At 46.8% G+C, this 13,631-nt stretch overlaps 1 protein-coding gene across 1 annotated transcript in view; it reads right to left on the bottom strand.

Moving 5' to 3' along the window:
- The window catches only part of LOC144492497 (meckelin-like), a 108,555-nt gene that overhangs the window by 79,515 nt on the left and 15,409 nt on the right, over positions 1-13,631 (bottom strand). Inside the window, exons 3-8 of the mRNA XM_078210584.1 lie at positions 12,898-12,979; positions 12,417-12,492; positions 11,439-11,505; positions 9,661-9,696; positions 7,610-7,681; positions 3,755-3,870 (exon numbers count right to left, since the gene is read on the bottom strand). Of these exons, the coding sequence (XP_078066710.1) occupies positions 3,755-3,870; positions 7,610-7,681; positions 9,661-9,696; positions 11,439-11,505; positions 12,417-12,492; positions 12,898-12,979 (449 nt within the window). The remainder of the gene's footprint in view (positions 1-3,754; positions 3,871-7,609; positions 7,682-9,660; positions 9,697-11,438; positions 11,506-12,416; positions 12,493-12,897; positions 12,980-13,631) is intronic.

The following is a 13,631-nucleotide window of genomic DNA, read 5'->3' as shown; positions in this document are numbered from 1 at the left end:
TGATGCCTCACAGCGCCAGGGACCCAGGTTCAATTCCGGCGTCAGGTCATTGTCTGTGTGGAGTCTGTACATTCTCCCCGCGTCTCTGTGGGTTTCCTCCGGGTGCTCCGGTTTCCTCCCACAGTCCGAAAGGTATGCGGGATAGGTTGATTGGCCATGCTAAATTGCCCCTGAGTGTCGGGGGGGATGGGGGGGATCAGCAGGGTAAATATGTGGAGTTACGGGGATAGTGCCTGGGCAGGATCAATGGGCCGAATGGTCTCCTCCTGCACTGTAGGGATTCTATGACACTAATATCGACCCCTGGGGAAATTCGGTGGCACAGTAGTTAGCACTGCTGCTTCACAGCACCAGGAACCTGGGTTCGATTCCCGGCTTGGGTCACTGTCTGTGTGGAGTTTGCACGTTCTCCTCGTGTCTGCGTGGGGTTCCTCTGGGTGCTCCGGTTTCCTCCCACAGTCCGAAAGACTGGTTAGGTGCATTGGCCGTGCTAAATTCTCCCTCAGTGTACCCGAACAGGTGCCGGAGTGTGACTACTAGGGGATTTTCACAGTAACTTCATTGCAGTGTTAATGTAAGCCTACTTGTGACTAATAAATAAAACTAAAAAAATCTCCAGTTCGGAAAACAACTGTTCACCATTACTCCGGTTCTAATCACCCCACCCTCGGATCCATGCAGCCAGTGTCCCTCTAATTCCATGGACTTTACTCTTGCTGACAGGCCCATTAAGTGGCACTTTATCAAGTCCATGTTCACCATACCAAGAGCATTATCCTCATCAGCCACCTCTGTTACTTCATTGAAACACTTTGCTAAGTTCGTTAAACATGATTTTCCTTGAATAAATATGTGCTGGATTTTGTTCATTTGTCCAAGCGACTGTTAATATTTTCCCCCCAAATTCTCATTTCTTGAAGTTTGCCCGCCATCAATGTTAAACTGAGTGGCCTATCGTTTAAGAACAACATGTGCAAGCCTCCAGTCCTTAACCATCCCCATATCTAAAGATAGAATTAAATTATAGCCATTGCCTTCTCAATTTCCAACCTCACTTCCCTCAGTATCCTTGTATCTCATCCGGATGGCTGAATTTAAAGCAGCCATCATTCCTGGAACTTCATCATTATCAATTTTAGCCCATCTAGTGTGTCAAATATCTCCTCTTTCACTATGACTTAGCCAGCATTTTCTTCCTTGCTCAAGACTTGCAAAGTATTCATTTCAAACCCCAGCCACGCTCTCTCCCTCCATGTGTCTATCCCCTTTTTGGCACCGAATGGGCTACAGTACTCCTGCCACCCTTTTACTATTGGTTTGTCTGTTGAGGACTTTTGGATTCCCTTTTATATTAGCTGCCAGTCTCTTCTCATACTCCTTCTTTGCTCCCCTTATTTCTCTTTTTATTTCTGCTCTGAATGTTCTGTATTCAGCCTGAGTCTCTCTTGTACTTTCAACTTGATGCGCTCACTTTTTGGTTCATCCTACTCTCTATCTCTACATTATCTAGGCTGCTTTGTCCTACCTTTCCCTTTGTGGGAATATGCCTCGACTGTACCTGAACCTCACCCCTGTAAAAGCAGCCCACTTTCCATTAACAGCTATCCCTGGGCCAGATCTGTTCTCATCCCCTTGAAGTTGACCCTCCTCCCATTCATTATTTTTACTCTGGATTGTTCCTTTTAGTTTTCCCTTTATACATTATAATTTACTGCCACCTAAATGTTCCATTTCTTGATCCGTTTGATTAATCTCATTCCCCAGAACCAGATCCAGAAATACTGTCCTCACATGTGGTTAACTCTGATCTACCCTTTGAAATGGCCTAGCAAGCCACCCAGTTCAAGGGCAGTCAGCAATGGGCAAAGAATGCCAGCCTTGCCTGTGATGCCCTCATCCCATGGAGAAATAAAGAAAAGAAAATGATCCTATCACCATCTCACTAGGAATACTATCACTGGTTAAATATTTGCTGAACACATTTCAATCATCTGGCCAGGCATAATCAGCTTTGTGCTAAACACAAAGTATTCAATGGTTTGTTTCCTGCTCTTAACCCATAAAAGAGTGGCAAGACAGGGTTAGGCAGGATATGGGTGAAGTGCCACTCACAGCAATAATAGAGGGACCTTTAGCCTTGATGGGGTGCCGTGCCATAGCAATAAGCAAAAAGCGCCGCAGTCATTTTCTGACTGATTCCTTTGGTACTACACATCAGTATTATCTGAGGGAACAGGTGGGCATCCTAACGCCAAACCTCTCTAAAAGCACTCCAAAACTAACCACGAGGCAGTGCCAGAAAATCATCGAATCACTGAATCCTACAGTGCAGAAGGAGACCATTTGCCCCATAGAGTCTGCACTGACAACAATCCCACCAGGCCCTATCCCCATAATGCCATGTATTTACCCTAGTGGCATGATAACACAGTGATTAGCACTGCTGTCTCACAGCGCCAGGGACCCGAGTTTCATTTCCCGGCTTGGGTCACTATCTGTGTGGAGTCTGCACATTCTCCCCGTGTCTGCATGGGTTTCCTCCGGGTGCTCCGGTTTCCTCCCACATTCTGAAAGACGTGCTGGTTAGGTGCATTGACCCGAACAGGTGCCGGACTGTGCCGACTGGGGGAATTTCACAGTAACTCAATTGCAGTGTTAATGTAAGCCTTACTTGTGACTAATAAATAAACCTTACTTTACTTTACTTTAGCTAGTCCCCTTGACACTAAGGGACAATTCAGCATGTCCAATCTACCTATTTTGCACATCTTTGGACTGTGGGAGGAAACCGGAGCACCTGGAGGAAACCCACGCAGACACTGGAAGAGCGTGCAAACTCCACACAGACAGTGACCAAAGCCGGGAATCGAACCCGGGTCCCTGGCGCTGTGAGGCAGCGGAGCTAACCACTGTGCCACCGAGCCGCCCCAACGACCTATCTTGGCCTCGGGTTTTTCCTGTCAAAATAAAGGAAAGCAATCATTGGCTCACCTTAATGGTACAGAGGGGGAACTGTGCCAGGAGGTTCTCTCCAACACCCTGGCACGGTGGCACAGTGGTTAGTGCTGCTGCCTCACAATTCCAGGGACCCGGGTTCGATTCCGTCTTCAGGTGACTGTCAGCGTGGAGTTTGCACGTTCTCCCTGTGTCTGCGTGGGTTTCCTCCGGTTTCCTCCCAAAGATGTGCAGGTTAGGTGGATTGGCCGTGCTAAATTGCCCCTTAGTGTCCCAAGATATGTAGGTTAGGTGGGGATCAGCGGGGTAAATACGTGGGGTTATGGAGAAACAGCCCAGGTAAGAAGCTGTATCAGAGGGTCGGTGCAAACTCAATGGAGCTGAAAGGGCCCTCTTCTGCACTGTAGGGATTCTGGGGATTCTACCGCCCACACCGTATCTCCCCCCTCGACCAAGCCCCAGTCCCCTCACCCCCCCTTCCCCTACACTGCCAATCGTCGATCCTTCACTTGCTGAACTCTGCCAGGTGGAAGCCCTGTTTTAGCCTCAGCTCCCCTGGACGCTGTGACCACCTGCTAGAACTGAATGTGGACTGGGATTGAGCTTTGCAGTGATAGTTGACCTGGCTGTCATATAGTTACTTGAACTGGCACCTGGGAAGCTATACATTGGCACCCAGAAGAGTGATGGGGATGAAAGCTGTCCAACATTAAGCACAATGTTTTAAATGACGGACCAGAATTCACGGCGTGTAACATAGATGGGATGTGGCTAAGAGTAATGAAGGTGTTTCACTCACTTGGGAGGTATCGCGCTGTACAGAATGTAGGCCTCGCCATTGATTAAGTTGTTCACATCAAGCACCACCAGGTTAGTGAGGAGCTGGCACGCTGTCTGATTGCTGTAAGTCACATTCTGAAAAAGAAAACTCTTATTAGGTGGCTTCCACACAGAAGGCGGCCAACTTAACCCATGTAGGGCCCAGAGCAGACTGCTCAAAGCAAACCAAAGCAGAGCTTCAGCTGCTGTTGGCCTCTACAGCCGGGTTTGAATGCTGAGATCAACACCAGAACCAGGAAAGTGATAGCCGATTTCTCTGTGTTGTTCAGGAACACACACACGCCTAAAGAGGACACAAGCCTGTAATAATCAGATTGTTCAGATAATCAACGACTAAAAGAGAAGTTGTTGCAATTTTAAAAGGATATCTTTTAAAACAGATCCCTGTGAGACAATCTAAACACATCTGTTGCTCAATATTGCAGAATAAATAAATGTTAAATGCATGACGACATTTGAAAGTGTGGCCAAAAATCTCGGTGGAAGAGGTGAATTTTATCTAAAGGAATAGAGTCACCCTTCAAGCCTGATCGTCCCATTCAATAAAATCATAGCTGATCCTCCAACTTCCCACACTATCCCTATACCCCTTCATTTCCTTAGTATCCAAATATCAAACATTGAAACATAAAAACTAGAAGCAGGAGTAGGCCATTTGGCCCTTCGAGCCTGCTCCACCATTCATTTTGATCATGGCTGATCATCGAATTCAATATCCTGATCCCCCTTCCCCCCATATCCCTTGATCCCTTTAGCCCCAAGAGCAATAACTAATTTCTTCTTGAAATCAGACAACGTTTTGGCCTCAACTACTTTCTGTGGTAGTGAATTCCACACGTTCACCACCCTCTGGGTGAAGAAATTTCTTCTCATCTCAGTTCTATAAGGTTTACCCCTTATTCTCAAACTATGACTCCTAATTCTGGACTCCCCACCATCGGAACATTCTTTCTGAATCTACTCTGTCTAACCCTGTTAGAATTTTATAAGTTTCTATGCGATCCCCTCTCACTCTTCTAAACTCCAGTGAATATAATCCTAACCAACTTAGTCTCTCTTCATATGACAGACCTGCCAACCCAGGAATCAGCCTGGTAAACCTTCGCTGTACTCCCTCTATAGCAAGGACACCCTTTCTCAGATAAGGACACCAAAACTGCACCAATACTCCTGGTGTGGCCTCACCAGCACCCTATACAGTTGCAGGAAAACATCCCCCATCCCTATACTCAAATCCTTTCATTATAAAAGCCAACCTACCATTTACCTTCTTTACTGTGCACTTAACTTTCAGCGGCTGATGCACGAGGACTCCAAGGTCTTGTTGAGTATCCACCTCTCTCAATTTACACTCATTCAAGTAATAATCTATCTTCCTATTATTGCTACCAAAGTGGATAACCTCACATTGATCCACATTATGCTGCATCAGTGGAACCCCACTAGTCACTGACTGCCAATCTGTCTTGGATTTACTCAACCACTGAGCATCCAATAGCTCACTGGAGTAGAGAATTCTACTAAATAAATATTTCTCCTCATCTCAGTCCTAAACAGCAGACTCCTTAATCAGAGACTTCGAATGAGAAATGAACCCACAACCTCCTAACGTAGAGACAACCCACTGATCCACAACAGAGACCTGAGGGATCTAAAAGATTCCAGAGTCAGCTGCAAGGATGAAGGATCAAGGATGCGGTTTTTAGTTACGCTGTAAAGACAGGGGTACAGCCCTGTTGGCTGGGAGATTCGACGGCCCGGGCAAATGTTCATTGACTGTTCGCAGGGCTGGACGATCTCGGGTGTGGGCGGGGCTGGAAAACCCCAGCCAGAGATTTTGGAAAACAATGGGACCTTCGCCAAGGAGAACATATATAATGAACTAGGGCAGCACAATGGCACAATGGTTAGCACTGCAGCCTCACAGCGCCAGGGACCCGGGTTCAATTCCGGCTTTGGGTCATCGACTGTGTGGAGTTTGCACATTCTCCCTGTGTCTGCGTGGGTTTCCTCTGGGTGCTCCCGTTTCCTCCCACACTCCAAAGATGTGCAGGTTAGGTTGATTGGCCATGCTAAATTGACCCTTAGTGCTGGGGGATTAGCAGAGTAAATATGTGGGGTTACGGGAATAGGGCCTGGGTGGAATTGTGGTCGGTGCAGACTTCGATGGGCCAAATGTCCTCCTTCTGCATTGTCGGAATTCTATTCTATAATCTAGCATGGGTGCCAGGAAGGAGAGATGGGCGGTGAAGAGTTTAGTGGGAATCAGATCATGGGAGCATAAAATGGGTTCAAAGAGGAGATGTGGGGAGAAAGCTGAGAAACCAGAGAGAGCGAGACAACTGGTCAGGATTAAGAAAGAGGAACCTGGGTTAGGAGAGATTAATGGGCAAAAGAAGAAGAAAGTGCAGCAGATACAGCTGACAGGACGGTCACTACTTTGCTCATCAAGATTTCTACTCATACTTTTTCTTGGAGCTGAGGGTGACGGGGCAGGAGAGAGGGGGCTGAAAGAGACAGTTCACAGTGAAGATAAAAGACCCCAAAGTTATCTTTATTTCCAGGATGATCTTAGGCCAGAGGAGGGTGAGACCTGCTGGAGCTTGATGCGTCCAGGCATCTGTGGCGATAGATCCACAATCCAGCTGCATGATAAATACCATCGAGTCAACGCCTCTTGATGTTAATTTTTAAAAATTCATTCATGGGACATGGGCATCGCTGGCTGGGCCAGCATTTATTGCCCATCCCTAGTTGCCCTTGAACTGAGTGGCTTGCTAGGCCATTTCAGAGGGCAGTTGAGAGTCAACCACGCTGCTGTGGCTCTGGAGTCACATGTAGGCCAGACCGTATAAGGACGGCAGATTTCCTTCCCAAAAGGACATTAGTGACCCAGATGGGGTTTTTCCCTCAATCGGCAATGGTTTCATGGTCATAAGTAGATTCTTAATTCCAGATTTTTTTTTATTGAATTCAAATTCCACCATCTGCCACGAAGGCATTCGAACGCGGATCCCCAGAATGTTAGCTGAGTTTCTGGATTAACAGTGTAGCGATAATACCACTAGGCCTCTCGGCGCCAGGGAACACAGCTCTTTATTCAGTCTACTCACTCCACACTCCAAATGTTGACTGCCTACTCTGGGCGGATCCCAACCAGCTCAGACCACACCCAAAGTCACATGACCCATCCCCTTAAAGGGGCTTTGCCCTAACATACCTCACACTTGGATTTGAGGGAGCAAAGATGGCAGCAGGCCCCAGATGGGAAGTTTTGCTGGGATCAGTGGCCTCAGGGAGCTTGAGGAAGCGGTTGACCAAATCGATGAATTACAGATGGATGGAAAACCAAAGACAGTTGAGGTTTGAAAATGCGGTTTGCGATTTGTTCACCAATAATGCCTTTACCTTGAGCTCGCTTTGGTTTCAGCAGGGCAGCATCTTAACATCTGCCACACCTTAACCCCAGGTTCCTTTAGCCTTGGCAAAGGTACTGACAGACTGGGATGTCTTTAATGTTCTCCAGAGACATTCTGCCTATTTTTCTCTCCTCCACCCGCACCCACCCCCCACCCGCGCCCCCCAAACTGTCTCACACTCAATTTTCCTCTTCTAACATTGGTGTCATCCCTCATCCATTCTCAATCTGCATCAGTGTGTTCGAATAATTACACAAAGCAGGTCAGAGTGGAAAACTGAGTACTCTCTAAACTGGAGATTACTGTGAATGTTAAAATAGCACAAGCCAAATGAGAATCACATTACACGGAAGATAAAACTCATCAGTCTTTGTGGTTTCAAAGCTATAACTTACTGAGCAGGCCAGGTAACTTGCTTGAAGGTTCATTTCATACCAAATGGAATCTGGCAACATTCCTGCTCGAGACTGAAACAAAATGTTACTGACATTCAATCTTACATTGGAAGGAATAGATAATGTGCCAGTTTCCGTCTCCCCTGTTACCACCCATTCCCCTGGTCAGTTCTCTGAAGATGTGCAGGTTTAGGTGGATTGGCCATGCTAAATTACCACTTATTGTCCCAAGGTGTGTATGGCGAGGGGGATTATGGGTGGCGCTGTGGTTAGCACTGCTGCTTCACAACGCCAGGGGCCCGGGTTCGATTTCCGGCTTGGGTCACTGTCTGTGTGGAGCCTGCATGTTCTCCCCGTGTCTGCGTGGGTTTCCTCCGGGTGCTCCGGTTTCCTCCCACAGTCCGAAAGATGTGCTGGTTAGGTGCATTGGCCATGCTAAATTCTCCCTCAATGTACCCGAACAGGCGCGGGAGTGTGGCGACCAGGGGATTTTCACAGTAACTTCATTGCAGTGTTAATGTAAGCCTACTTGTGACACTAATAAATAAACTTATAAACTTAACTTAAACTTAAACTTAAAACTTAGCCATGACCAATGCTACGGGGGGTTGGGGTAGTGTGGGCCTTGGTAAGATGTTCTGTTGAAGAGTCGGTGCTGAGCATTCCAAGTTGAGGATTATCATGGTCAGGAACTTTGCAGCAGGACCTGCACGGTAAGATTGTGGATCGGGCAGGACCGGACTTCTATGTTGTGAAGATACAAGGCTGTCATCTCGGGAAACACGTAGACCATCTGAGGAGGAGAGCAGTGACGGACACAGGGATTCAACAAGCAACAACTGCCGTAAATTTGAAGATGCCGGGATTGGTTACTGGGATTCTGGTTGGAAACGAGGGACCCGAGCAAGCTCGGAGGGGGGGGGGGGGGTTACGGTAACTGAGGAACCAGCAGCCCCCGAGGAGGAGCTGGACCTTGGATTGGTGAGTTTGTCTTTTGCATCCGTCTGGCCTAATTCTTCAAATTTCGAAAAGCCTACCACGGAACTCAGGCACTCTACCAGAGTTCAGAAGTCCGTGGAGCAACTAAACTTATGATGAGTTTTTTCCCTGGAGTATTCTTGCTGCCCTTTAATTAAAAATTGTTTGCCTATGCTAATGATGTTATTTGTTTCCTCCATATGTGAATTCCGGAGTTGGGGGGTGATGGGGGAGGAAGAGGAAGATGGTGTTTGTGGCCCTTTTAAGTTCCCTGCGGGCCGAACCCTATGGATTGTCGAGGCGGGAAGTTGAGCTAATTGGGAGCAAGGGTGTGTATCCCAGGGTGAGGAGGTCCCACAGTTGGAGACTGGGAGGAGAGTTGTATAGTTGCGTGGTTGACTCTTTCTGACCTTCTGTTTTAAATACTTATTTATCATTGGCAATAAATCCCTTGTTACTTTGAGCCACATTGAGTCATCCTCGATTTATCACATCCATGATGCACTCTCACCTCATCAGAGTAGGCAGTTACTCTTTATGAGCTGAATTTTCCTGACTTAGCCAAGCAGCACTGAAGCTGAATATAGCCCTGTAAACACCCTCTTTTCAAAGGTTGGTTAGTGCAACGCAGACTAGAATCCAAAACCGGGGACCTTTCTCTCAACTGTCTGAACATTACTCTCCATGTCACATGGCAGACTGGGGTGCAATTCCCCAACGGGGAGCTCAGATGTATAAAAGTTGTGCTAGCAGTTGAGATTGCTTTTAACTGGTGCATCGGCTGTCTGTTCCACCCAGACCACATCACGCTGGGGGCACATTTGCCAGAGTGCACAACAGGCACCTCCAACTCCCTCTCCCTCTCAATCCCTTTATTCCTTTAATACCCATAAATCTGTTGAACTTAATATTTAATGACTGAACATCCAATCATATCCACAGTGCGGAATTATTTCAATCGTAAAACTAACATGAAACGTAGAAATTTAGCCTCTGTCTGAGTGCTGTTTTGTCTCTCGTGAGTCTACATTTAAAGCTCCATAAAAAGAAAAGCAAGATGGATCAAAACTTACTGGTAGTTTAGTGTTTCCAAAGCAGAGACCTCCTTTCTGAAATAAAAGTCACAATTTAATTACAGAATACTAGAAATTAATAAACTCATAAAGGGCAATTCTGACCATTCAGCAGTTGAGATTTCAGATACACTTTATCACCGGAGGGCAGTAACATGAATTCTCCCTCATTCTTTCGATCAAGGTTCCAGGCTCCCCCAGGGAAACTTGTTAAATATGAACAAGGTATATTTATGTTTCCCAAGGTGAAGTGAAATCGGAGGTGGGGGTGGGGATGGCTGTTAATCCAAGCTCCTGCTGGAATGGGTCTCCAAGTGACATAAGCAGAGAGAGGCCTGGCCAATGGCGACTCACTCAAGTGATGGCTCATTGTGAGTGTCAGTTTTGATTCAGTGGGTAGCGTTTCAGCCGTCCCTCGCTTTGAGGCTGATGTCTACTCAGTCTTGACTCAGTGGGTAGTGTTGTCATCTGCCCCATAATTCACACATGGGGTGGAATTTTACCGGCACGTCCGCCTGAGGTTTGCACGATCCCGCCCGAGGCCAACGGAGAATGCCGTTCTCCGAGCCTCACCTGCTCTGATTCCGGGGCGGTAAAATTCCAGCCATGATGTCTATTTCAGGAAGGGTTAGCACTCCTGCCGCTGAGTCAAAAGGTTGTGGGTTCAAGTCCTAATCCCGACACTTGAGCACACAAGGCTAGGCCAACAGTACCGCCAGCGTGCTGTACTGCCTGCGCCGCAATCCTTTGGAGGAGATATTCAATCAATTGCTCACAAGTTAATACAGAAATATACAGTCACAGTAAAGCTATAACAGACCAGCTGGTCCAACCCATCCATGTCAGCACTTGCCCTCCATGCAAGCAAACAACAAGAATCAGATTTACCCACCCTGCTTCTAGAACCCACCGCCTGCCAGTTTAATTTCATCTTGAATGTCAACATTGCTTCTGCCACACCCATTAATCCTGGAAGTAAATTCCACATCCTCGCAAGAAATTTCCTCTCTGTGTTAAATCGCAGACATTTAAATCTTGTGTCTTTAGCCACACAACTACTGTAAGTGAGCTGCTTCGATATATCCCCGACTATCCTCCCATATTTTTAAACATTTTTTTATTTTATGGGATGTAGGTGTCACTGGCTAGGCCAGCGTTTATTGCCCATCCCTTATTGCCCTTGAGAATGTGGTGGTGAGCCACTTTCTTGAACCACTGCAGTTCATGCAGGATGGCACGGTGGCACAGTGGTTAGCACTGCTGCCTCACAATGCCAGGACCCTGGGTTCAATTCTAGCCTCGGGTCACTGTCTTTACGGAGTTTGCACGTTCTCCCCGTGCCTGCATGGGTTCCCTCCGGGTGCTCCAGATTCCTCCTACAGTCCAAAGAAGCGCAGGTTAGGTGGATTGGCCATGCGAAATTGCCCCTTAGTGTCTAAAGAGGTGTAGGTGTATTCGCCATGGTAAATGCGTGGGGATAGGGCAGAAGGGAGAACATCGGTGGGGTGCTCTTTAGGAAAGTCGATGCAGAATCAATGGGCTGAATAGCCTCTTCTGCACTGTAGGGATTTGATGGTACACCCACAATACTGTTAGGGAGGGAGTTCCGTTTATTGTGTTACTGCATAATCTGCTTTGCTCAAATTAAAAGGGACTCGTCTTTGTACTTCCTCATGCCAGACAGAATTTTATTTGGGTAAAACCATGTCCACTCTATGGCTTTAACAAGGACTCTACTTGGGCACTTCTGGTGATCCCAACAAGAGTAAATCACTTACCAGGTTGGCAGGAGGACATGCACAACTGCCAGTAGTCAAAATGAAAGTTTCGTGGCAGGGTACACACCTAACGGAGAAACAAAGAATGAAGATAAAACTGGAACTGATCCAGAATCTGCTGCATCTATTCGTAAAATAAAGAAATGAGGTATACAAATGGAACCAATACATAGAAAATGACAGTAGTAATATGCTGTATTACTGGGGGTCAGTTTAGCTCAATTGGCTGGACACCTGGTTTATGATGCTGAGTGACACTAACAATGCGGGTTCAATTCCCATACAGGTTGAGGAAACCCATGCGGACACAAGAACATGCAAACTCCACGCAGACAAGAACCCAACCTGGGAATTGAACCTAGGTCCCTGGAACTGTGAAGCAGCAGAACTAACCTCTGTGCCACCGAAAGGAGAGGGTGCAGAATGTAGTGTTACAATCATAGCTAGGGTGTACAGAAAGATCAACTTAATATAAGGAAGGTCCATTCAAACGTCTGATTGCAGCAGGGAAGCAGTTCTTGAGTCAGTTGGTAAGTGATCTTAAGTATTTTCCCGACGGAAGAAGGTGGAAGAGAGTATGTCCGGGGTGCATGGGGGGTCCTTTATTATGCTGGCTGCTTTTCTGAGGCAACGGGAAGTGTAGATGGAGTCAATGGATGGGAGGCTGGTTAGCGTGATGGACTGGGCTACTGGGTTAGTTTGACTCTCTATAGTTCTATAGCTTACTGACTCTCAATGTCTGATCTTACATCTGAGATATGGCCACATGGATGAAATACCAGACAGGGGCCAAAGCTTGTGGAACTCTATCCAGGCAGAGTCTAGCTCGTGTTGTTTGGGGTGGACAGGGGGAAATAAAGGAGAGAAGAAAAGTCCCGGGACAATAAACTGTACACAAAAACGTCTTTAATGGCTCAGTCACGTTTACACACAAGTTCAAATACGAACAAATAATTCGTAAGATGGTGAGACACTTACATGTTGCCCAAAGCGTTTGGCACTGTCTTGTTGGAGCAGGTTTGACAGCTTGCTGTCTTCATGGCCAGGTTTTCCACTGTAAAAAGGAAACTCTGTGAGTTCTCTCCGACTCCAAATTGGACAGAATTACTGAATCAAAGCAATTTTCTCCCATCCCTCAGAATGATAGCCTCAAACTTAAATCAAGGCTATCAATGTTTCTCACTTGCTTTTTTCCGTCCAGTTCCACTCGTAAAACTACCCATAAAAAAGAGACCCCCTGCAGTGGCGGAGTTAGCAATCCCTCCAGCCCGTGTATAATCAAATTTATATAAAAAGCCTGAGGACCCTGGATCAGTTCACGATGTGTGAGCTGCAGCTTTGGCTCCTGCAGCAGTTCCAAAGCTGCAGCTCAGCATTGAGGAGGACAATCAACAGAGGATGACTGCCGGTTGTCGGGAATTGTGTGCGCACATTCAAGCCGGCAGTAACAAAAACATACCTTGAACTTTTCCGTCATTTCGACATGACTCACATTCTGTACACGTCAAACAGAGTTTCTTGTCCACCGACACAACTTGATCCTGAACAGTTAGCAGAAGTTAGCAGTTAATCATAAAATCTACAGTGCAGAAGGCGGCCATTTGGCCCATCGAGTCTGCAACGACAACAATCCCACCCAGGCCCTATCCCCATTAACCCCATATATTTACCCTGCTAATCTTCCTGACACTCAGGGGCAATTTAGAATGGCCAATCCACCTAACCCACACATTTTTAGACTGTGGGAGGAAACCGGAGCACCCGGAGGAAACCCACGCAGACATGGGGAGAACGTGCAAACTCCACACAGACTGACCCGAGGCTGGGATTGAACCCGGGTTCCTGGCACTGTGAGGCAGCGGTGCTAACCACTGTGCTACCGTGCCACCTCGTGCTTATTAATAATACAATATAATTATTATTATTTGCACATCATGCAGGAATTGTCAGATGTCTTTATGTCACATTCCAGCCTTGGATGTGACCAGACACCGGATGTGATTCACATCAGTGAGACCAGGTTGAAGACGACAAGACAGGGGAGTGCATTAGACCGGAATAACACTGGCAAGATTTGTTCCATCAGCACAGAGGTAGCTGCAGTTCAGCTGCCTGAGAATGGTGAAGATTTGATTTGATTTAATTTATTATTGTCACATGTATTGGGATGCAGTGAAAAGTATTGTTTCTTGT

Source organism: Mustelus asterias, chromosome 4 (genome assembly GCF_964213995.1).
Source record: "Mustelus asterias chromosome 4, sMusAst1.hap1.1, whole genome shotgun sequence".
In the NCBI taxonomy this organism is placed as follows: domain Eukaryota; kingdom Metazoa; phylum Chordata; class Chondrichthyes; order Carcharhiniformes; family Triakidae; genus Mustelus; species Mustelus asterias.
This window is presented reverse-complemented; position numbering and strand designations above follow the sequence as displayed.